This window comes from Phocoena phocoena, chromosome X (genome assembly GCF_963924675.1).
Source record: "Phocoena phocoena chromosome X, mPhoPho1.1, whole genome shotgun sequence".
NCBI lineage: Eukaryota > Metazoa > Chordata > Mammalia > Artiodactyla > Phocoenidae > Phocoena > Phocoena phocoena.
Window position 1 is genome coordinate 58,901,644 of NC_089240.1, and position 25,671 is coordinate 58,927,314.

Below are 25,671 nucleotides of genomic sequence, written 5' to 3' on the forward strand. Positions count from 1 at the left end.
CGGGGGCGGCGACCCAGGGTGGCAGCGAGACGCTACGGAGGTGCCTCCTTCTGCCTCTAACAATCACCCTCAGAAGTCCCCTAGCCCTCAGGGGGAGCGACCGGCTGCTTCAGGGAGGGAGGCGGGCTCCCGGGTCAGCGGGGGAGGGGGAGCGCCGGGCCTGGGACTCAGCGTGCGGCGAGTGCACGCGGGGAGCGGGCGGATGAACGGAGGCGCTGAAGTGAATGGAGTTGGGGGTGGACTGGAAACATCCCCAAACAGCACAGGCTGCGGCCGGCTGGGGGGGGGGGGGGGGGAGTCCTGAGGCGCAGGCGCAGTCGGGGCCCCAGTCCCGCTCCCTCCTCCTCTTCGTGGCTCTTTCTCCGCCCCCACTCCCCCCCAAACACACTCGCACACGGGCTCTCAAGGTGTTCTCTGCACAGCGGAAGATGGCGACAGACTGAGGGGCATGGCCAGCGGGAGCCAAGGGGCCGTGCCGCTCGGCGGCCGCCACAGCGGTGCGAACGCGAGGCGGAAGCGAGAGGCGCACTAAGTAAAGCCCCGCGTCGGCGTCCGGCGCCTGTGGCGCCGCCGGGAGCCAGGTGGCCCGCCCGAGCCGGAACTCCGGGAGCGGCGGGCGCGGAGCCGGAGCGGAGCTGGCCCGGGACCGGCCCCGGCCAACGGCCAGAGCGCGAGCGAAGCCCGAAGGGCCGAGCAGAGGGCCGGCCGGCGGGCCTAGGAGGGCGCGAGCGAGGCTGGGAGCGGCGCAGAGCGGGCGGCCGGCGGGCGGGCGGACGGGCGGGCGGGAGCTGAGCAGCGCGGCGCGGGGCGAGCGAGCGGAGCGGAGCGCGGCGGCCGGGCCCGCACGGCGGCGCTGAGGGGCGCAGAGCTGCGCCGAGCCGAGACGGCCGGAGCGGAGTGCTAGCCGGGCGGCAGCCGGCGCGGAGTGAAGTGGCGCTGAGCCCGGGGCAGCTGAGCGGCCCGACACTATGAGGAGTGCGGCGCCGCCGCCGCCGCAGCCGCCACCGCCCCAGTGCCCCGCACCGCCCCCCGCCGGGACGCCGGGCAGCGCCTAGCGGGCCGGGCGGCCGCGCCCGGGCGGCGAGCGAGGGAGCGCGGGAGGGGCGCGGGGACGGCGCGAGAGCGCCCCGCCACTCCGGCCTGAGCGGGGCCCCGGGCCGGCCGGCCTGCCTCGCCATGCAGCCCCCGAGGTAGAGCCTGGACGGCGCCGAGGAGCGCGGAGCGGCGCGCAGCCGGCTTGCCCGCCCGCCAGCCCGAGACGGCCGTCCGGCCTCGCGCCCGCCTTTTTCCTCCAGCCCGGACCCCCCTGAAATATGTTCAGGGGCGCTTGGATGTGGCCCGGGAAAGACGCCGCCGCGCTGACTATCTGCTGCTGCTGCTGCTGGGCTCCCAGGCCGAGCGACAAACCTTGCGCCGACTCCGAGCGGGCGCAGCGATGGCGACTGTCCCTGGCGTCCCTGCTCTTCTTCACCGTGCTGCTCGCTGACCATCTGTGGCTGTGCGCGGGGGCCCGGCCCCGGGCCAGGGAGCTGAGCAGCGCCATGCGGCCGCCCTGGGGGGCCGGCCGGGAGCTGCAGCCGGTGCCTCCTCGCGCGGTGCTGCCGCCGCCGCCGCAGCCGCCCGACCAGCCCAGCGCGCCCCCAGGCACCTGCGGCCCGCGATACAGCAACCTGACCAAAGCCGCCCCCGCCGCCGGTCCCGGGCCGGACTGCGGCGGCGTCCCAGAACCCACGGGGCTGGACGCAGCTTGCACCAAATTGCGATCTTTGCAGAGACTTTTCGAACCGACCACCCCAGCGCCCCCTCTACGGCCCCCCGACTCCCCTTCCCGTGCCCCGGCCGAGTTCCCCACCGCCAAAAAAAACTTGCTCAAAGGCCACTTTCGGAACTTCACTCTTTCCTTTTGCGACACCTACACGGTCTGGGACTTGCTGCTGGGCATGGACCGCCCCGACAGCCTGGACTGCAGCCTGGACACCCTGCTGGGGGACCTGCTGGCCCTGGTGGCTAGCCCGGGCTCCGGGGCCTGGGAGGTGTGTAGCAACTGTATCGAGGCGTACCAGCGGCTCGACCGACATGCTCAGGAAAAATATGACGAGTTCGACCTCGTGCTGCATAAATACTTACAGGCAGAAGAGTACTCAATCCGGTCCTGCACGAAAGGCTGTAAGGTAGGGACTGGCGTCCGCGGCCACAACGGCTGCCGCTTCGGCGGCGGGAGCCGTGGCGGTGGGACCGGGAGAAAAAAGGTGGTTTCCCCCTCTACCCACCTCACCTCCCCCCATCACCCCCACCGTTCTCAGTGGGGCACGGGTAGTGCTACCTTGGGACCCTCCCGGGAAGCAGGGCCTCAGGGATTCAAGTCAGGTAACCACCTGGCCAACTTCTATTGATTCTGGCTTTGGGCACCATCTGACTGGGGCTTTCTCGCGCCCCGCCCCCCGCATGAGGAGGGAGGGGTCCGGGGGCTCCCTCGGTTGGCAAAGGGATGGAAAGAGGGCTCTGGCTCCCCCAGCCCCCGTCCTCACCTAGCGGTGCCCCTTTCCTTTCCTTGGCTGGAATGGAAAGTCCTGGGACTGGCTGGTGCAGGGGGAAGGCCAAAGGTGGGGGAAGACTATTTGGCAACCTAACCCTGACCCTTTGGCCCCTGCCAGTGGGTGAGAGGAGGGGCACCTGGTTATGGGGCACAGCACACTGTTGACCTTATATGACCTGAGGTGGCTAGTCAGAGTCTAAGCAGGTGGAGCCCCAGGGTGCCTGTTTTCTCCCAAGGATGTACCTGCCAGCTCCTCTCCCCTGACAAGAGAAGGAGCTGGGAGCAGGGCACAGCAGCTTGTGGGAGGACTACTGGAGGCTGGTGCACTACAGAAGTTCCAGTGCTTTCCCAGTGCCCTGGGGTGGCAGTGGAGGGAAAGCTGGCTTACTGGCTGTTGGGGACAGGCATCCAGAGGAGAGGCGGGGCCCCTGCAGAATGGGCCTGCCTAGGGCAGAGCTGAGTGTTGAGAAACTTCTTGACCCTGAGCAGGGTCGTTCTGGACAGTGGGTGTATGGGGGCTGTAAACATTTGGGACATGGTGCTACTGCTCTGTTTGTGCAGCCTGGCCAGGTGGCCTGCCTCTGAGAGGAAAGAGAACAGCAAGGTCAAAGGGTCAAGTGAAGAGGAGACCAGGTGGGGTGCTGGTCTCACCCATCCTCAAGCTGGGGGCTGAGAGCTGGAGAGGGAGACAGTTGCCTCATAGCCTAGCTTGTCTCCCTCCGAGGCTTTGGGGAGGGACAGAAAGTGCCCCTTTCCATCTGACGTGACCCCTGCGGACTTCTGCTCGGTTCCACGCTCTTGGTGGGCTCCTTAGGGATTTGGGCAGGGGGTCGGGGAGGAAACGGGTAGCTCCTTGCTCCTGACTTCACTTTCTCGTTCTCCTTTTTCCTGTTCTCGTAACCTAGCAGTCTCCCTCCCGCCTCCCTCAGCCTCAGCTGACTCACTGCCTCACTCACACTACCAAATGAGATATTCCACTTCTTAAAGGTGTACAGACAGATAGACACACACACACTGCCAAACAGCACCACCACCACCCCGGGCAAAGTCACACAGAGGTAGAGAGAGGTCGTCAACACCCACAAACGGTGCCACAGAAGCAGACAAGGTGTCATACATATGCACATCTCCCCAGGAGGTCAGAGACACACAGGCAGAAGTACTGTCACATGAAAAAGGACACATTTTGTCATATAGAGATAGAGACACACACCCTTGATGTCAGTGCGAGCAGAGGGACACGGGCCACTAGCAGACAGAAAAAAGGCTGTCTGCCTTTTGTGGCCTTCCCTCCAACCCCGTGGCCCCGACTTTTTCTTTCCCACAATCTCCAGGATGAAAAAGAGACCATGCTACAACTTTCCCATGGGGTTTTCTCCAGGTCATAGTTGGCTTCAGGCTCTGTCTGATCCGGCACTAAATGATAATCCCTCATGTTGATTATTTTTACCAAGCAGTTTGTTGGAGGAGAAAGACAACTGATATCTTGGATTCAGGAGGCCTGATCATCTCTACCACTTGTTCGTAGTGTGACCTTGGGCACGTCACTTCACTTCTCTAAGCTTTTGTCTCCTCATTCGTAAAACAAGGATAATAATCCTGGCTCTGCCCACATCCTGAGTCTTTTGTGAGATTGAAGTGGGAAAAGGTAGCTGATAGTATTTTGTAAGAATAACAGAACACCTGGCAGTGATGTCCTGCTTAGGGTTTGTAGCCTCTTTCACGTGTATTATGAGATCACAACTGCCTGGGGAGGCTGGTAATACCAGCATCATGGGCCCCATTTTACAGATGGGGAAACTGAGGTGCAGGGGGCTCAAGCAGTTTGCCCGAAGGCCAGTCGGCTAAGGAGCAGGAGTGCCAGGACTCCAACCCACGTGGCGTCGATGCTAAGCTCACGCTTTGGCCATGGCCTCTCATCAGGTTTGCAATGGCCAGGGCCCTCCCTGCCCTCCTTTGTCTCCTTGCTGCTTTCACACTCTCACTCTCTCTCTCCCTCTCAAGTGAACTCCGCCTGCTCTCTTGCTGCCTGCTGTGCTGGGAGAAGGGCAGTGTCAGCTCCACAGCTTTCTTCCTGTCTTTCCCACCCTCTCCAACATGCTCTCCCTTCACTGAGGCCTACACCCACAGGCCTCTGGATTCCAGCTGTATTACAGGCCCTACAGGAAAAGACGGCCCTGCTCTCCTCCTTCCTGCAGCCCCTCTGTCTTCACCCCAGTGCCCCACCTCTATCCCAGGCCTTTTTTGCAGATCCCCAAGCCTGCCCCCCAGTTTCAAGCCCTGCTGTCCAGCCCCTCCCCCAAATGGGATCCCTTGGAGATAATGCCACATCCTCCAAGCTTCTCCAGGGTGGAGAGCACACCGCCCCAGGCTAGGGTGAGGTGGCTTCCTCTGCTGCTGGAAACCAAACCTGGAGCCTTTGCTCCAAGGCCAGGTGACCCCCATCCCCGGGGGCCTGTCCCCAGTATTTCAGTTAGATCTTTCCCGGGCAGCCCCAGAAACCCTGTTCTCTCCCTTTGCGACATCTGCCCCTGTTTCGGGCCACACAGGGCCCCACACATCATACCTGTCCTCACTGCTGCCTGTGACACCTCCCAGTTTAGTACCAGCTGTGACATTTCCTTAACGTGTGACTGACTTCCTCTCACACAGCAGGGCAATGATAACTTAGGGAGGTCAATGCCCGTTCCCACGCTGGCCTCTCCCAACCCCTGGGGCCCCGCTCCACCCCTCCCTTGCCTCCCTGTGCACGCATCCCCTCAGCCCTTGCCTCCTGCTCTGCTTAGCCCTTCTGGCCCTGCCTGTGGTTACTGGACCACCCCCTCACTCCCCCAGCCCTCTCCATCTCCCAGCCCTGCCACACCCCGCCTGGTTTCTGATTGCCTCTTCCTCCACCTCTGCCCCTTCCCTACTCTAAATTGAGGATAGTCTGATGGGGGGTGGGGGGGCAGTGGTGGAGATGGGAACAAAACCCTGGCCTCTTCTCTCATAGCTCTGATCCAAGAAGGGATAGAAGGCCAGTTCTCAGTTCTCACTAGCCATAGGGCCACAACCATAAAGGTTAATGCCAAGGAAGGATGCGATAGTTCTGTTATCTTCGGGACTGGCCCACACCCACCTGGCATATTGTGTGTTTGGTTCTGGGTCTCACACTGAGCAGTTGAGGAGGAGGCTAAAACTCAAGTTCTCCTGGACAGAGTTGAAGGAGCTGTTTCACCTGACGAAGAGGAGACTCAGGAAGGTGTGGTCTCCAACTTCAGACCTCAGAAGAGTTGTCAGGATGCAAAACAAGAGGCATGTCCTGCTTAACCTTCGAGGGACTTCATGGTTAGAAAGTCCTGGGTTCAAGCCCAGCCTTTTTATGTATTACCTGTGTGACCTTGAGCTAGGGACTTCAGCTCTCTCAGCCTCACTTTTCTCATCTGTAAAATGGAGGTAATTCATCAGAACAGCCCTATGAGCTCATTATTAATGAGAAGTCTGCACAGTACCTAGGCCTGGCATATCAGAGTTGTTCAGTTAACAGTTTTTTCCTTCCAAAGAGGGAACAGAGTGCCTTGAGAGGAGGTGAGTTCCTGCTCCCAGGGGAAAGGTCTAGCCTGATTCAGACAGACCCTGGGGGAAATGCTGTGGAGATGACTCTGACTCCGGAGTCTAGAGCGGGTTGGATCAGCTGACCTCTGAGGTCGGTGTCAGCTCAGAGTTCAGGCCAGTGAGCAGAGCCTGCTGCCGCAACAGCAGCATTGGATGGGCAAGGCCAGGGAAGGAGGCCTAACACCCACACCCAGCCAGAGCCAGCACCTCGCCTTCTGCCCTTACCCGTTGGGGACCTCTTCCTCCACTCCGGCTGGCAGCTGTTTCTGCCTCGCTGCCTTCCTCTCTCCTCCCACCTGCCACAGTTTTCCTGCCAAGCAGGATTCCCAGGCTAACGCTGGTGCCGAGAGCAGGAAGCTCGGGGCACTGGGCAAAGGGCAGGAGCCCCAAGTTGGCAAGTGGTCCCTGTTGTCACCCAAGCTTTCAGGCACGGAGCAGTGCCCCACAGTCAGCCTCCCTGACCCAGGGTTCGTGAGGGCAGAGAGAGTACCCTTGTCCCCATTTGGGGGTGGAGGAAGGGGGAGGCAGTCAAGAAGCAGCCTCCCAGGACCATGGCAAAGGCTCCCCTGAGGAGGGGCGTCCAGATCCACCGAAGCTCACTGGCCATGAACGTGAGCACCGGGCTTCTGGGAAGGGCCGGGGACGGAAGAGGCAATGTTTGTAGCTCAGACAGGGTATAGGGGCTTAAACGTGAGAGTGGGAAAGTGGCCCCACGCTGCCCACACCTCTCCGGATCCCCTCACCCCTACCCTGACCCACCCCACTACCAATCCCCATATTCCTCCCAATTTTGGCCCACAGCCAACACCCCCACATACCAATGACCCCACAAGCTTCCCAACCTTCTGCTAGACCCTTCCCAAACCGCACCCACACCTCACTCCTCCAACGCCCACTTCTCCCCACAGTTACCCCCACCTGCTCCCACCCCTCCCCTTCCCCCCACGCCCCTCCCTGCTCCCTTCTAACGGCCAGCCCTCTCCCATCTCCCATCCAGCTCCACTCCCCTCATCTCTCACCTCTACCTCATACTCCACCAACCTTTACCCCGAGTCCTGACCATCTTCTGGCCTCATCCCTAACCCCCGTCCCGGCACTGCATCTCTTGCCCTTGTCTCCTGCATGCCCCCTCACCCCTCGCATCCCTCACACCCCTCTCACACTTCGCCTCTCTGATCCCCATCCCTCCTCCTGCCCCCCTTTCATCTTCTGGTCCCCTCTTCTCCTGTCCCCTTTCTCCCTCTCTGCTCTTTTTCTCCTTCCTGCCTTCTCTCCTCCCCACTCAGTGTGGACGTGTGTGTGTGTGTGTGTGTGTGTGAATGCACACATGCTTAGACACATAGACACACACACAAGGCACAGTCTTCTTCATGGCGCCTTCCCATCCTTCCCACAGGCTGGTGCCTGACTACTATAGTCACCATAGCAACGGGAACCTCCATGAAGGATAAACTGGTATCTCCTGAAGGTGGGGGCGGAGGGGAGTTAAGTGGAGGAAGGGAGCCCAGCAGCCTTCCACCCACTCTCATGGTCTGACTGGAAGAGTCTGCTAAACACAGTGGAGGTAAGGGTGAGGAAAGGGAAGACAGTGGGTGCGGCTGAGGTTAAAGGAGAGTCAGGGATCTCCGAACACATTACAAGCATGAGAGGGTGCCTCTAAGCCATGTGGGTGCATGTTGGTCTCCTCCCCAGGCATCGGTGTCTCAGGGAAAGGGCACACCCACCCTTCGGTGTGTGGGTGCATATGTAGGACGACACCTTAGGCTCGAGGGTGGGAGTTTGCCCTAGAAAAACTTCTCCCTCAGGGCAGTTCTTTTATGGGCAATTCTTTTATGTTCCCACCCTGTGAGGCTGTTTATCTGCCCTGTGCCCTTGCAGACTGGGCATCAGACCTGCCCCCACCCCTACTCCCCCATCCCCAGCTCACGTCTCAGCCACATGTGGATTCCAGCTGCAGGTGTTTGCTGGAAAACCAGGGGCAGCTTCTGAGGGGGTTTAGACAAATGTGGGCCTCCAGGAGCACCATTCTCCAATGCTGAGCCGGGAGGCCTCTGGGGAATAGGTATGTTGTGTTCCTGTGGTTACAGGCGCACAGACCAGGGTGTGTGCAGGGATGCTGGACCAGACTTTTCTCCCTGGGTATATGAGAGTGTTCAGAAAAGCCTGAATTTTTGATACCTCGAGCCAAGCAGCCATGCTTAGAGAGGAGAGCAAGGGCACCAGGTGAGTTGCAGCTGGTCCTGGTGAAGGAAGGGGTTACCATGGAGTGACAGGAGCTGCCAGGACCAAAGCTCCTGTTTGAATGGATTCTGGAAAAAGGAGCTGGAACCTGAGCCACAAGTCTCTGGGCCAGAAGGTGAAGGCAGGCTGGTGCCAAAGGACAAAGGGAAAGGGGAAAAGAAAACTGCCAGCCTCCAAGTGCCTGGGAGATGCCAGGGGCTTTATGTGTGTCCGTGAACTCATTTAATCCTGATAGTCGTCCTAGCAGGCAGGTACTCTCATTATTCCCTTTTTACAAATGTGACAACTGAGGTTCAGTGAAGGAAAGTGACCGACCTATCCAGGACACATAGCTAAAAGGTGGGAGGACTGCCACACAAACCCAGGTCTGTCTGTCCTTTCCCCAGTGCACACATGTATAAAGAAAATCTTGATAAACTCCCCCAGCTGTCAGAGGCAATGCCCAGCTGGCTCTTGAGAGGCTGGAGTGAGAAGCTGATGAACTGCAAGGGAAATCCAGCAGCACCTACTGGCAACTTGTAGGGACCCCCTGGAGTAGCTCAGATCCAAAGTGGGGACCCACCAACATCCTCCTTGTTCAATACCCCAGTCTCCTTTTTGGCAATTGGAAAAAAAAGGTATTTTTAAAAGATTCTGAGTCTCAAATAGCTCTGAAGGATTAACCTGGTTGGAAGTTTTAGTTGAGTTCGACACTAAGCAGATATGCTCACCTTTCACAGATCAGCCAGGTAGCCATGCTATCTGCTGGAAACCAAATACAAAGACTGGAAACAATGGTAACACCCACCACCACCACTCGTCCTTCTCCGGGCAGAGCTTGGTGAGTTGGCACTTCCTTCTACCTCCAAGAGAAGCCTCGCCATCCCAGGCCAGGGCTCACCAAAAGCCTGGCATGGGAACTGGGTGTCCAAAGGCCAAGCCAGGCCTTCACAGGCTCTGGGGTGATACGGTCTCACGGTTTCCCCTCCCAGCTCTCCCAGCAGCTGCTGGGCAGGGCTCAGGCCTGCACTAGGTCTGTCTAGGAGACCTACTCCTCTCCTGCCCCGGTTGATCCTTCCAGCAGATTGGGGCTGAGAATCTAACAGATACCCTCCTTCCAGGCAAGAGGAGCCCAGCTCCTCCCATCTCCTTGGTAGAGCCTGTAGAGAAAGGAGGGAGCAGACACCTCCTTTCCTCACGCCCATCCTCTGTCACAATCTCAGGAGGATCTTGGCATGTATCAGTACTTCATTCTTTTTTATGGGTGAATAATATTCCGTTGTCTGGATGTACCACATTTTTTAAATTCATTCATCTCTATGGACACTTGGGTTGGTTCCCCCTTTGAACAATTATGAATAAAGCTGCTATGAACGTTCATAGACGGGTTTTTGTGTGGACCTATATTTTCATTTCCTTCCACATTTTGGCCATTGTGAATAATGTTGTTATGAACATTGGTATACAAGTATCTGTTTGAATCCCTGCTTTCAATTCTTTTGGTTAGATACCCGGATATGGACTTGCTGGATCATGTGGTAATTCTATATTTAACTTTCTGAGGAACCTCCATAGTGTTCTCTACAGCGCTGCACCATTTTATATTCTTACGAGCAATGCACAGGGTTCCAATTTCTCCACATTCTCATCAACATTTATACTTTTCCTTTTTTTTTTTGATAATAGCCACCCTAATAGATGTGACTATATATTTTTACATAGTTGAAATCATCCAGGTTTTTTACCCTGCTCTTTTTAACTTATTGCTAAAGTTATACTGAATATCTTTCCATGTAATTAGATATTCACAAACCTCTTTTTTTTTTGGCTGTGCCGCATGGCTTGCAGAATTAGTTCCCCTAGCAGGGATTGAACCTGGGCCCTTGGTAGTGAAAGCGTGGAGTTCTAACCACTGGACCGCCAGGGACTTCCCACAAACATCATTCCTGATGAGCATGCAATATCCCATCCCATGAATTTAGTGCAATTTAGTTACCTAGTACCCTATTGTTGGATATTTACTTTCAACTTTTACTATTGTAAATAAAGCTGTGATGGATATCTTTGTCCATAAATCTTTGTCAGGTCTGTGATTCCTTTTTTTTAATAAATAGTATCTCAATCATTTTTTTCTTATTTCTCTACTTTGCTGAGTTTCTTAAATCACAAAATAATGCACCTTCATTGTACCAAATCTAACAATACAGAGGTTTATAAAGAAACCTCTGTATTCCACTTAGTAATCTTCCTGTTCCCTCCCCCCACAGTCCCACTGCCCTGAGGTCACTGATGTTAACGATTTGGTGTGTATCCTTCCATCCCTCTCTGAGCTTACATCAACATTTGCACACAAAATGACTTTTTCTTTCCCTTGTTTTGCATACAAATGGAAGCATATACATTAATTCTTCAGGACGAACATTTGGAACTAGTCTTACAGAATCAAAGAGTATTAACCTTTCTAAGGCTTTTGACATACAAATTTCTTTCTTACCAAATTTCTTTCCAGAAGGCTGCTTCTAGTTTATACCCTCGCCAAAAATGTGAGACTAATTTACCACCCTTGTCTAATATTGATTATCATATTTTTTAAACTTTACTAATTTGTAGCCGAAAAGTGTTATAGCATTGGCTTGTAATTTGCATTCCTTAGGTCAAATTTTGCTTTTCTTGTTTATGGGTCATTTGTATTGCCTGTTTTATGAATTGTCTGTCCATGTCTTGTGTTTTTGTTATTGACTTGTATGTATTAATGATTTTTTTCTGATTACATTTGTGGCAGTTGTGTTTTTTTCCATTTATTATTTGCATCTTAGAGCTTGAAAGGAGGGCGTGGGAAGGAAAGGAATTATCCCAGGCACTTTTTATATACTTTATCTCACTTAATTCTTACATCTGTCTTGTGAAGTGTATATATATTTATCCCCATTTTACTTAGGAGAAAACAGGCTCAGAGAGGTTAAGTAACTGGCTCAAGGTCATCCAGCTAATAAGAGTTGGAGCTGGGATTTGAATCTAGGTCAAATCCAGGGTACCCAATCTGTACCAGTGTAATTTTACTATAGGTAAAGCTTTGTGCTAGTTGCTTTACAGACATCATTTACGGAAAGGTTATGGATATGTGCTTTTATTATCTCCATTTTGCAGATAGGGAAAGTATAGATCAGGGAATTTAAGTAACTTGTTTGAGTTTTCATAACTGGTGAGAGCAAACCTGGGATTTGACCACAGAAATGTTTGAGGTTAAAGATGTTTGAGCCTGTCTTCTCCCCATGCCTGCTGCCTCCCTAGGGACCATCTTCTTGGATCCAAATTCAGACTCAGAGAGGGAGAGTACCTTGCTTACAGTCACACAGCAAATTAGTGACTGAGTCCCTACCTCCTTACAGATGACTTGTCCAAGTTCATACAGCCAGTTAGTGGCAGAGCCAGAATCTGAACCCAGCTCTGGCTAACTCTCCACCTGACTGGAGCAAAGGCTTTTCGATGAAGAACATTTATGGAGCAAGCTGGGGAGAAGGAGCAATTAGGTAGAGTGTTGTGGCTGCCCCTGAAACCTTTCTGAAGGAATGGACTCTAGTATTGGAGTCTTCCAGGGCAAGGCAGTTCCAGGAGCCCCTACGTGACAAGACCTGGAACAGGAGAATTCATGTCCAAAGGCAAGAAGACCTTTGTACAAGGAGAGAGCTGCCTTCCCATCACAGGTTGCCAAAGATCAGAGCAGGAACAGTTGCCTCTTTTCGACACTCCCAGGGTGTGTGTGTGTGTTTGTGCTCCCATGCATGCGCACACGCATGCATTTAGAGGAAAGAGGAAAGGGAGTGCTTTGATGGGGGAATGGAAGTGGTCATTTGTAGCCCCTAGTACCCAAGTATTCTTCCCCCGACACTCCCTTACAAAGAAAACTTTACTCATATTGGGAATGAGCTGAATACACTGATTTTAGAAAATCACTCTCCCATCCAGTCCTAGAAATCTCTCCCCAACTTGACTTGAAATTCCATCAAAAAGATTTGTTTAAGTAACAAGCTAATCACTTCAATGGTGATAGTGAAATGGAGGGACCATCCTAGGGGCAATATGGTGTATAAGCTTGGGAACCGAAGCCCAGGGAAACTTGACCTCACATTCCAGCTTGAAATCTGTGTTCTCCATAAAACAGTTGTTGAGACCTTTCATCTCTCTTGGAACCTCATTTTCTTTGAATTCAAAACTCAGAAATAGGGTCGTTATTAGGCTTCAATGACATATAACATGCTAATCTCTTAAGAGCACAGTGCCTGTGAGATGGAAAGTGCTCGGAAAATGGTAGCCACCATATATTATTATTGGCTGTGTGGCCTTGGACGAGCTTTTTTTTTTAAATTAAATTTATTTTTGGCTGCATTGGGTTTTCGTTGCTGCACGAAATTTGGGAGAAGCAGGTGAAGTGTCTAGTGTGGAGGTGGAAGGTTAGGAGCCAGAAGGCAACTGGAGAGATTCTAGTGAATGAGGGCACAGAGATATGCTCAGGTAGGGGAGGGAAGAGCCAGAGATGGAAGGACTCCAAAGCCTTGATTTACCTCACCCCCAGAGACCAAGCACAACTAACAGGTCCTTTTATTAGGTCTCTCCCCAGCCTCTCATCTGTTTAGCAAGGTACTGTGTTTGGGGACAGAAGCAAGGTAGGGGCAAGGAGCTGGTTTCACAATGATCCCTGCAGGGAGCTGGAGATTTCTACCTGGGCCTGGGCCCAGACTAACAGTGTGTACCCCCTGGGAGGGGGGCAGCGGGATTTTATGCCAGACACATTTGTGTGCAACTCAAATGAAGCCATGGTTGTCATGTCACACTGGCACCATTTCTGTGGTGGGTGGCCTGCACAGCTGTTGGGCACAGAGGCCCTCAGAGTTCCCCTCCTCTCATATGAGTTCTCTTTGGCTATGGGGCCGCTCATTAATTCCGCTGGCCTGTTAAGCTGACCTGACCTAAGCCCATGCCCCAGACAGCGGTGATGAAGTAGACGATCCATGACTGCGCAGTAGGGCCTGGGGTTTTTTGGCTGAGTCTGGCAAGGTTGGTCAGGTCAAGTCTTAGGGATTTTGTTTTGTTGTTTTTGAGGTTCATGGCTGCATATCAGTTTATATATTTATTTTATTTTCATTTTATCAAAGTAATATATGTTCATAATTTTAAAAGACATATAAGCTACATATATATAGTCACTCTTCAGAGTTAAACACTTGAAGCTCTGTTAGCTTTTTCTTCTGGTATTTATTGTCACATTTTTAATGGTGTGCCGATACTGCTATTTCTTGACTTTTCTGTTTGAAATATCTTTGTGCACACAAAGATACACACATATACATATATATACATGTATACACATATGTATATCTATTCCATCTATCGATATATATTCTTGTAGCATCTGTCTTTTAAATGATATATAATGTAATATCTTTTAAATGATATAGAGCTCCTTGCTTATAATTAAAACAGAAGCCCTCTGCTCCAACCCTAAGCTTCACTCTTCAGAGTCAAATACTTCTAAACCTCTTAGCTGTTTCTTCTAATATTTACCTCCACACATCTCTAAATGATATACCAATGCTGTCATTTCTTTATTTTTTTTTTCTGATTTAAATATGTACTGCCTATTTATTTTTTTAGAGTGGGATTTAGCTCTCTTACTACCAGCAGCACCGTATGTGCACTCCCCTCATATATCCAATATTGTCATATCACAATTTCTGGTGTTAACAGTATTCCATATTTACATTATAAGGATTATAAATATTGTTCACAGCTGAGTCATGTAGAATACTGTGATTACATTTTCTTCCTTGGCCAACTTGTTTTCCTGGAGTTAATAATTGCCTCTCTTTTTTCTGTTTGCTTAGTTTTCTATGATTTTTTTCTTTTTTGTTTTTTTGCTAATGCATCCCCAATTTCTCCATCAAAGCTGTAAGATTCATGCAACACGTTACATAACCCATTACTTCCACCCTTTTCTTGGAGATCTCCACCTTACTCCAGTCTGGGCTAGTTGCTGGAGGCTTGGTTTACAAGCGCTTGGATTTCAAGTACTTAGCAGGCATCTCTTCTGTATACCTAATTCCATGTGAAGTCCTGAGGGAAATACACAGATAAGACACAGTCCCTGTCCTCAGGGAGCCTACCGTCTCAAGGATGTTTAATTCATGCAGATGTCTTGCCAGAAGGCTTGAGCTCCTTCCAGGGACTTTGATCTAGGCTGTGTCTTTGATCCCACACTCCAGGCCGAAATTCCCCTCTCCATCTCCACTGAATTACCAAAAGAATACAATACAGTCTCCCAGAGAGCAAATGTGGTCTTAGGCTGCATTAACAGAAACAGAGCTTCTAGGATAGGAGGGCTGATACTTCTCCTTGACTCTGTGTTGATAAACTCTGTCTGGGGATTGCATTCAGTTGCAAGGGACATAGAAAAATAGGAACTTGTCTGAATAGGAACAACCAGGGTAGAACAGAGAACTGGAAACCACATCCCAAAAAACAGTTGAAAAACTAGTTTGGCTTCTTGGAAGAGTAGTCTACACATAGCTCTCTCAATTTTTCTTCCCTCACATTCCCTTTTAAATTGGCTTCAATTTGGTTTCTGCCCCCACTGCTCCACTGAAACCGATCTCACCATGATGCGACTGCCAGCATGTCCTCATCTGCTGACCACTCTTATTCTTTGAAACTCTCCTCCCCTAATTTATAGAATGCCACTCTCTTCTGTTTCTTCTCCAAGCTCTTAAACCACTCCCCCATCTTCATCAGATTCCCTTCTTCTACCTGCCCCTTAAATGTTAGTGTTTTCCAGGGATCCATTGTTGGTCCTTTTCTCTGTGCGTTAATTTTCCCTAGGCAATATCCTCTACTTCCTTGGCTGCCACTATTGCTCTATCAGTCAGAGTGAGCCAGGTTACGCTGTAGTAGCAAACAGTTCCCGAATATCAGAGGCTTAGCACGACAAACAGTTATTTCTTGCTCATAATACATGTCCAAAATAGGTCAGCAGGGAGCATCTGTTCATGATAGTCACCAAGAGACCCAGGCTGGCAAAAGGTCCATTTCAACACCGCTTCCACAGTCAGCAGCAGAGGCAGATGGTACTCCAGCTCTTAAAGCTTTTCCCCAGAAGGGATCCATGTCACTTCAACTCACATTTCACTGGCCAAAGCAAGTCTTATGGCCATACCTAATGTCAAAGGGTGTGGAAAAGTATAGTCCTACTATGTTCCTGATGATTAACTCCTTAACCCTTGATGGCTCCCAAACCTTTATTTCTAGCCCAGACCCTCCTTCTGAGCTCAGACCATTGTGCCCAACTGCCTCCTTGACATTTCTACCTCGCCTAGTATATACTGACCTATATTTCAAAGTCAGCATGACCAAAAACTGAATTCATCTTCTTCACCCCCAAATCTACTCCTCCTCCTGGTTTCCCTTCTTTAATGAATGAAACTACTATTCATCCTGCCACCCAAGCCAGAAACCTGGTATCCCCATCATCTCTCATTCAGATTGTTGCAATAGGCTCCTAACTGGTCTCCCTACCTCCAGTCTTGATGCCTATGCGCCATCATCCACACTTTCAGAACATAAGTCTGAAAAGTTAGTCAGTGATAGGACTAACTTATCACTGACTTAAAAGTGATGAGCAATCTTTTAAAAAGCAGGTATTTAAAATCCACTGAAGGCTGTCCGTTGCCTATAGGATGAAGCCTGGCTCCTCCTCAGCATGCAGAACATATCATAATATGGGCATGGCCTTCCTCCGTAGCCTCATCTCCCATCATGGCCCCCTTTGTACCCTCTAACTATGCTAAACTACCGACAGTGCCTGAAGCCGGCACTGTTTCACACCTCCAGGCCTTTATACCTACTTATTCCTTCGCTTTAAGTGCACTTATTCCTGCCCTATTCCACCCAGTGAACTTCTACCCATTTTTTCCAAGCCCCAACTCCAGCCTCTCCCACATGGAGGTATTTTCCTGTGCTTCAGCCCTCAAAACACCATTGATCCTTCCTCCCTTTATGCTATCATTGCACCAAGTACATACTGCTTATCGCAGTGACTTCTAATGATTGACGCACAAGGTTGTCTCTCCTGCTCCTTAAAGATAGCGATCTTGTCTTCCCTATCTCTATCATATGTAGTTCCCCAGCCCAGTGCCAGGCACTTGAACATGTTCAGAAATTGATCATTGCAGGAAAAAATGAATGGGAAGACCTGACCTGATTCAGGGAAGTTTACAAATACATACTGCAGGGCTGGCATGGGGACAGGAAGTTTATGGTCCCAGAAGAGCTAGGAGGAGCCATGAGCAATGCCACAGAGAGGCATTATCTCAGCTCAGAAGGAGAAAGAACTTCTTTAACCGCGAGACTTGTCTGAAGATATGGGCTGCCCCAGGAGAGAGCGTGCGCCCTGTGACGAGAGGTGTGCAGTCAGTAGCTGGTTAGCTTGTGGCAGTGACGCTGGAGTGGAAATTCCAACAGCAGATAGGGAGGTGGAGTTGTGATTCTCACAGTCCTTCGTATTCTCGAGTGGTCATGAACCTGCCTCCTCTGCTCACCTGATTGATATGGGTCATCTAGGCTCCTTCAGAGAACTGCTCCTGCACTAGGGACACCACTTCTCCACTAACCAGGCTGCCCCTGGCCTTGGAGCAGGTGGCCTAAGAGACTTGGAGGTGACCGGACCCTCTGGAACTGCAGTGGCTCTGGGTTCTTATCCACCTCTCAAGCCATCTCCCCCGCCTTTCCTCCAGGCCAGGCCAGGCCACTCTGACTCATGACTGCTCATTGTCAGCAGCAGGAAAGCTGTTGCTTATTTTTACAGCCACTTAAAGTAAAGCCATGTCATCCACCTGCATTTGCCCTGTAATGCCTCTCATCTCAGTGTGACTCTGCCAATCCCAAGGAACTACTCCCAGAGATATGTCCAAGATCTCCCTCCCCTGGGTTGGAGAGATTGACCTTGACCTTACCCTGTTCTGACCCAACTTTCTGAAAGCCCAGAATCAGGAATAGGAGCGTGTGGCTCTTTTCAGACCTGCCCAAGGAGGTCCTTCACACAATGCTATGTGTATTGATGGATGCAGCACAAAGAGACACGGGATTAGTCACCAGAGTACCTCCCTTCTCATCCTGGCTTTATAGTTGATTTCTTGCATGTTTCTGACTTGGCTGAACCAAATCCCTTTTCTGAGCCTCAGTTTCCACCTAGGTGAATTCCAGGGGCAGGGTGGTTATTTATGTGCTGTGGACAGTGGGTTTCATTCCCAAGCCCAGCCCAGATTGCCACTCTGCCTCCACGGTCTCTGCAGCTGCAGCTCATGGCCAAGTGTCCCAGGAGTGCCTTAGGAAAGCAAAGAGCGATGAAGAGGTCTGTAGGGAGGATTTGGATGGGGAAATAGGCCCTAGGGAGGGAAGCAAGCTGGAATCCAAGAAGGAAACTGCCAACTTCCTGGTTGGCAGGAACTGAAGCTCTCCTCTCTGGAGGGTTTTCCCGCCCCCTAACCGAGGAGCCCAGGATGGCCTCCTCTTCCTAAACCCTCTGGCCCTGAGTCTTGGCTGTGGGCTGTGTTTGTAGGTACGCACTTGTATGCATTCCCGTAGCACCCTGGGGGCCAGGAGAAGTCACACGCTTCTCCCCAGAGGAGCGTAGGGATGAGAATGCCCGCCAGGGCTGCAAGCCAGGGAGCAGGAAGGTAAGGCTCTCCAGGTCCTCCCACTCCTCCCTAAACTAGCAGCTGCAGAGCCCAGGATGGGTGGGGATCCCCCCTCGTCTTACCTGCTCCCATTTCAAGAGTGGTTTAAGGGACTTCCCTAGTGGTCCGGTGGGTAAGACTCCCTGCTCCCAGTGCAGGAGGCCCGGGTTCGATCCCTGGTCGGGGAACTAGATCCCGCAGGCACGCTGCAACTAAGAAGCCCACATACTGCAACTAAAGATCCCGCGTGCCGCAACTAAGACCTGATGCAGCCAAAATCAATCAATCAATCAATCAGTAATTTTTTTTTTTTTTTTTTTTTTTTTGCGGTACGTGGGCCTCTCACTGCTGTGGCCTCCCCCGTTGCGGAACACAGGCTCCGGACGCGCGGGCTCAGCGGCCATGGCTCACGGGCCCAGCCGCTCCGCGGCATGTGTGATCTTCCCAGACCGGGGCACGAACCCGTGTCCCCTGCCTTGGCAGGCGGACTCTCGACCACTGCGCCACCAGGGAAGCCCCAGTAAATATTTTTTTTAAAAAAAGACATTATACAAAAACAAAAAAAAGAGTGGTTTAACAGCCCAGCCGGGAGGAGGGGTGGGATAGCCTTCTCAGCTTCCTTTTTGGGTTAATTGGTGTTCCCTCTAGTTACTCCCTGCTTCCTTCCCCTCCCAGTTCCCATAGCAACTTGGCTGTAGCAGCCAGAACTTGATTGAGCCCAGCGGTGGCCTGCTGGAGGTGGGGAAGGGGATTCTGTAGGGAAAGGAGGGCACTGTCAGGTCAAGGCTTTTCACCCCACCCATCATCTGCTGCTACCTTGAGGGTCCAGGATGGTTAAGCTCAGAGGACAGGGCATGATGAAGAAGGCTTTCCTGCCAGGGCTGGAGTTTGAAGAGCCTGAAAGCCAAGAGCAGGCCTGGTTCTCCTCAGCTCTCCTCCCCTCCCCACGCTAATGTGTCCTGCCCCCTGAGTTTGGAATGCAGTCACTGGTAGGATGGTCCAGTAGGAAGAACCCTGCAGTTAGAGTCGAGAAACTGGGTTTCAAGTTCCTCCCTCTGCCACTACTTTATGTGACTGTAGAGAAGTCCTTCCCCCACCCCTTTTCTGGGCCTCAGTTTCCTCAGCTATAAAATGAAGCAGGGCTAAGTTCTCTGCGTATTAAAATTAACTGAGGTGTTTTGAAAAACTCTAGATGTGTGGGCCCCACCTACAAGGATTCTGACTGACTTGGTCTGGAGTGCAGTGTGGGCCAAGCAGAAGCGTTTTTAAAAGACTCTCTGAAAACCATAATTCAAAAAGAGTCATGGACCAAAATGTTCATTGCAGCTCTATTTACAATAGCCAGGATATGGAAGCAACCTCAGTGTCCATCATCGGATGAACGGATAAAGAAGATGTGGCACATATATACAATGGAATATTACTCAGCCATAAAAAGAAACGAAATTGAGCTATTTGTAGTGAGGTGGATGGACCTAGAGTCTGTCATACAGAGTGAAGTAAGTCAGAAAGAGAAAGACAAATACCATATGCTAACACATATATATGGAATCTAAGGGGAAAAAATGTCATGAAGAACCTAGGGGTAAGACAAGAATAAAGACACAGACCTACTAGAGAACGGACTTGAGGATATGGGGAGGGGGAAGGGTAAGCTGGGATGAACTGAGAGAGTGGCATGGACATACATACACTACCAAACGTAAAATAGATAGCTAGTGGGAAGCAGCTGCATAGCACAGGGAGATCAGCTCGGTGCTTTGTGACCACCTAGAGGGGTGGGACAGGGAGGGTGGGAGGGAGGGAGACGCAAGAGGGCAGAGATATGGGGACATATGTATATGTATAACTGATTCACTTTGTTATAAAGCAGAAACTAACACACCATTGTAAAGCAATTATACTCCAATAAAGATGTAAACAAAAATAAGAAATAAAAAATAAATAAAAAAAGAGGGAAGAGATATGGGAACATATGTATATGTATAACTGATTCACTTTGTTATAAAGCAGAAACTAACACACCATTGTAAAGCAATTATACTTCAATAAAGATGTTAAAAAAAACTAGTTAAAAATAAAATAGCAAGATACCTGGGGAAAAAATAAAAAAGACTCTCTGAGTGATTCTAATATGCAGCCAGAATTGAGCAACTAGAGCAAAAGACCTCCGAGGGTCTCCCAACCGACTGTTGTCTGGTTCTGAGACATTTCTTCCTTTGCCCTGCATGCCCCGCCTCCAGCAAGCCCCACAGCTCTCCGAACGCAGCTCTCCTGGCTCTTCCCCATCCTTGTGGATGAGTGCCCACGTCCCCTGCAACTGCCCAAGCAACCCGGTCCCCTCTGGCTCAGTCCTAACACTGATGAGACGGGGCAAGTGACTTAGGCCTGCCTAGGGAAGAGGGCTACGGAGACTAAGGCAGGCTTGCCGTCCAGGTGGTAGCCCTGAGAGCCAGACTTTTCATCTGAGAAGGACCCCAGCCCCTTTTTAAAGCATATGGGCCAGCAATGACCTCAGCTGGCCATATGTGGGGCTAAGGAATTGGATTACCTCTCAGCCCCGTGTCACTCTACTTCCTCCATTCCTCTCACTAGTTCCTTGCCTTTTCCTGTCTTGCCACCCACAGACCTGGTGTCCTCCTCAGGCAACCTGCTCGCCATGGTGACTCTGGGGCCTGGGGCTTGAGGGAGGGTCGTCTAGCTAAGGAGAAAGGCCTCCCTCCCACTGTCAGGTCACCCCTCTCCCAGCCCTGCCTCCCTCAACTCCCTCTCTCTCTCCCAGAGCAGAGGCGGGGAGTGCCCGGCCACCAGCGCCTGCTATTAGGCTAATTGCAGTTGCCTGGGAGGAGGAGAGCTGGCCCTCCACTGCAGCCTCACCTGGGAGCAGGAATATTAAACCGAAAGAGCCCAGGGAGAATCGCGCAGGGGCCTCTGAACCCCAGCAGTGGAGGACTGGGCTGTTCCACACAATTCAGGGTGAGGGTGGAGGTGGACTCTGGGTCCAGGCTGCAGAGGTTGGGGCAGAGGCTGTGGACAGAGCTGCCTCTTGGCGCCCTGGGACCCACAAGATGGAGGGCGGGGGGAGTCTCCAAGGTACTGGGGCCCTTAGCGTTAAGGATATCCTTTTGTTTCCTGTCTTACTTTTCTTTCTGTCTCCCCCATCTCCTTTTGCTGTCTTATCCCTCTTTCTTATCTTGGCCTTCCTCTGTTCCCATCTTCTTTACCCCCCTTTATTCCCCTGCTGGCTCTCGAACCCTCCTCTTTCTTCCTCCGTCTTCCTTACCCCTCCTCTTCACAGCCCATCTTCCACGTCTCCTGTCCCCCACCCTGTTATCCCCTACTCTTTCTTAGCCTTCATCTTCTCTCACCCTCACTGTACCTCTTTACCTCCCTTACACCCTCCATCTCTTATTCCCCTGCTTCCTCCCCAGTGCTGTTTTTTCCTACCCCTGCTATAACCACCATTTCTTACCTTCCAAGTCCCTACTCTTTCTTACCCTCTCTTTCTTCCTCCCCTCCTCCCTTGTGCCCCTGGACTCCACTGCCACTCCATCCAACCCCTGAGCCCCTCTCCTACCCCTCTAGCTCCCTCTTCCCCTGCCTCTTACCTTTACTTGTTCCTTTCCACCTCCTTCCACTCCCTTCTCACTCCATTGCACATACCTTTTATCCCAATAATTTCACTCTTGAGTTTATATAAATAAAATGTAACACAAGTGTTCAAGAGAGGTGTGTACAGACCTGCTCACCAAAGCATTGTCTGTGATAGTGGAAACCTGGAAATAAATGTCCATCCACGGGAGATTGGTATCCTTTGCACTTCATTCAGATGAAACCGTTCTCCATTCTTTTAGCACACCACGCATGTGCTCACATCTGTACCTTTGCTTAAGCTGTTGCCTCGGTCCAGAACGCCCTTTTGTCTCATCTCTGCCCGTGCCATCTAAAATCCTACCTTGAGTCCCAACTCGACTCTTTTTTTAAAAATATTTATTTATTTATTTTTGGCCGTCTCGGGCCTTAGTTGTGGCACGCGGAATCTTTCGTTGTGGTGTGCGGGCTCTTCGTTGCAACATGCAGGCTTCTCTCTAGTTGTGGCGCCTGGGCTCCAGAGCACGTGGGCTTGGTAGTTGCGGCCCTCAGGCTTAGTTGCCCCACAGCATGTGGGATCTTAGTTCCCCGACCAGGAATCGAACCTACGCCCCCTGCATTGGAAGGTGGATTCCTAACCGCTGGACCACCAGGGAACTCCCCCAGCTCAACTCATACCCTCACTGAAATCTTTTCCGGCTTTTCTATTTGCTTCACGCCAGTGGCCAGTGGTTTAACTCCTCTTATAATATAGAAAATGGTATCAAATCTGTGTTCCTCAGGGGGGTAACTTGCACCACAACCCACTACCACCCATCACCACGCCCCTGCCCCCACTTTGGAAAAGGCCAGTGTGGGATTACATTGCCCAAGTCCATGTTCACCGTGGAGTTATTTGTATTTGAGTGTAAATGTTTAAAGTCTGTGTAAGAAGCTCTGACCACGTTGCTCAGAGTGTGGTTGAAAGGCCTCTGGCCGCAGAATGACCTGGACCCTTGCTCCAAAGGCAGATTCCTGAGCCCACCTCGGTCCTCTTGAAGCTGAATTGGAGGGGGCCATCTGCCTTTTTAACGAGTGTCCCAGCGGATTCTGAGGCACACTGAAGTCGGAGAACCATCGCTACAAGGAGCAACTATGGGAAGGTGCCCCTGAAAATATGAAGAATGGATGTGGGCAGGGCTCTGGGCATCCTGTTAAAATGCAGGTGTGACTTGTCAAGTCTGGGGCAGGGCCTGGGATTATGCACTTTTCACAAGCTCCAAGTGATGGCGATGCTGCTGGTCCAGGTCCACACTTTCAGTAGCAAGGAGTTAGATCACTGGTTCTCAATGGGAGATGATTTTGCCCCCCACCCAGGGGATATTTGGCAATGGCCAGAGACATTTCTTGGTTGTCACAATGAGGAGGGGGAGGATGCAACTGGCAACTACTGGGTAGCGGCGAGAAATGCTTCTCAATATTCTATAATGCACAGGACAGCCCCCACTACAAAGAATCATCCAGTCCAAAATGTCAGTAGTGTCGCCGTTGAGGAACTCTGGTCTTGATGATAGCCAAAGAGTATAGAGCAGGGAACCTTTCTTAGCCAGGACCAAGTGCCTGGTGGAAGTGGGCTAGATGAGGGGCAGGAAGTATACCCACGAAGTGAAACGGCCAAGCAAAGTTTCCAAATGAAATGTGGTGTCTGCTCCACTCCAGGGCGGACGCCAACAGGACAGAGCATGGGTTAAGTAGAGCTTGAAGGCACATGTGGTGCTTGGTAAGGCAGATTCCTGTTTTTATTAAAAATAACCCCTCACATTTGTATTGCACTATAGAATTTACAAAACATTTTCATATGTGTCATATTATTTGATCTACACAACACCCTAATGAGGTAAAGCAAAGATTATCCTCTCCATCTCTTTTCTTGAGTTTAGAAACTTAACACCATCAGCCAAAGAAATGTTTGCTGAATTGAATGGAAGTGACATTTACCTCAATACAGGTGACCTCAGACAAGTCAGGACATCTCGCGGGACCAGCTATAAAATGGTATGGTTGGATGGGCCTCTTCCAGCTCTGATATAGGAGTCATTTTGTGATTTTACCAACGAACAAATTCAAAGTCTTGGATGACTGCGGATTGGGGGCTTGGGAGTTCTGGCTACGAAATGGGAGATTTTAGGGTAGGAGGTAGTGGTCTTGACCCAAACCCTTCTTCCCCACCCCCTGGATCCTGAGGGTGGGCTGGTGAGCACACCGTGCCCTCCCCCTATAGAGTACAGGTACACCCCTCCTCATCCCTCTCCTCTGAAGCGGAAAGGGGCTGGCGCCTGGGCTGATGCTTTTTCCTCTCCCTACAGGCTGTCTACAAGGCCTGGCTGTGCTCAGAATACTTCAGCGTGACCCAGCAGGAATGCCAGCGCTGGGTGCCCTGCAAGCAATACTGCCTGGAGGTGCAGACCCGGTGCCCCTTTATCCTCCCTGACAATGAGGAAATGGTGTACGGAGGGCTCCCTGGCTTTATCTGTACAGGTAAAGGCAGGGCCCTGGGAGGAGGGAGGAGGCCAGGGGCCCAGAGCAGGCACCAGGTCGGGGCTGTGGGAGCAGGGAGGGCAACAGGGAAGTTGGGTCAGGAGAAGGTTAGTGGCTGCCGGAGTAGGTAGTGAGGCCCCAGGTTGGGATGGGGCAAAGTGGAATAGGGGGAGAGAGCAGAGTGGCCATCTGTATCCAAAACATACCTGGCCAGGGAGTTACCCCAGAAAAACTGTCTGGGGTCCCTGGAAGATGTGTCCAGAAAGGGACGGTGCTAAGGGGCAGGGGGAAGAGTCTGGGGCAGGACTACCAGAGCAGCCCCAGCTTTGACAATCACCTCTCTCAGAAGGACATAGCCAGCAGCCCCCTTAGCACCCCACCCCGCCTTGCTTATCCATTGGCAGGGTTGCTGGATCCTTCGCCAAAGCGGCCGGAAACCAAGTGCTGTGACGTGCAGTGGGTCTCCTGTGAGTCGGAGAAGAAGAAGTTCAAGGAGTCTGAAGCCCCTAAAACCCACCACCAGCAATTCCACCACTCTTACTTCCACCACTACCACCAACAGTACCCCCACTACCACCCCCGCCACGACCCCCCAGGCCACCTCAGCCACAATCCCTCCCTGCTGCCGGTCTCTGGGGGCTCCCGCCTCAGTCCCAGCAGGATCCGGCTCTACGTCCTTGTTCTCATGCTCCTCCATACCATGGTGTCCTTCTCCAGCGGCCAGGGTGGTGGGGGACCGGGCCTGGAGGCACTGCCTGCCCTAGACGAGGGCCTGACTCGGGAAGAGTGACAGCAAGGAGGGAGATCAGACCTCCACCACACACCGACATCAGCTCCAGCGCCCCCCCCAGGGGGAGGGGGAGGGGGCCCCTCCCATGGGAGGTGTAGGACCAGGTGGGGGGTGGGGGAAACGGGGCAATCACACATCGCCCCCTACCAACCCCCGCTCCAAAAGCAGCTCCAACAGAACGGCCAGAGGGCCCCAGGGAGCTGCAAAACTCATCCAGGAGAAAAAGGCAGGAGCAGCAGGTGCCCCCCTCCCAGGCCCCCATCTATGGGGCTTAGCCAAAAAAAAAAGGGGGTAGTGGGGGGTGGAAATGCCCACCACCACTGAGAGCCCTGACCCCAAGGAAGGAGGCTGCTCACCCAGCCTTGGCTCTTCAGGGAATGTTGGGGGGCACAGAGGGGAGAAGCTCTTTCCCCCCTCCGCATTCCTTTTGTTGCCACGATCCTTAATTCCCTCCTGCCCACACCCCTGCAGGCAACGGCAGACGACACAGCGGCCCTCCTCCCGCTCCAGCGCACCTTATCCCACGTGGGGCCGCCACAGGGAAGGGCCCAGCTGGGACATGAGGTGTACGCAGTTGCGGCTAGGTCAGGGCCCCGGTTAAGCTGTGCCCCAGCACCCTAGGCCATGAGGTATAGGAAGGGGGTGCAGAATGAGTGGCGGGAGAGAGCGGAGATAGGGAAGAGGGAGAGGAGAGGAGA

At 52.3% G+C, this 25,671-nt stretch overlaps 1 protein-coding gene across 1 annotated transcript; it reads left to right on the forward strand.

Moving 5' to 3' along the window:
• The first annotated feature begins 1,313 nt into the window (after positions 1-1,313).
• NALF2 (NALCN channel auxiliary factor 2) lies at positions 1,314-24,973 on the forward strand. Its single transcript, XM_065901369.1, has 3 exons — positions 1,314-2,171; positions 24,012-24,183; positions 24,588-24,973. Exons 1-3 carry the CDS (start codon positions 1,314-1,316, stop codon positions 24,971-24,973), a joined length of 1,416 nt encoding a protein of 471 aa, XP_065757441.1.
• The last annotated feature ends 698 nt before the right edge of the window (positions 24,974-25,671 follow it).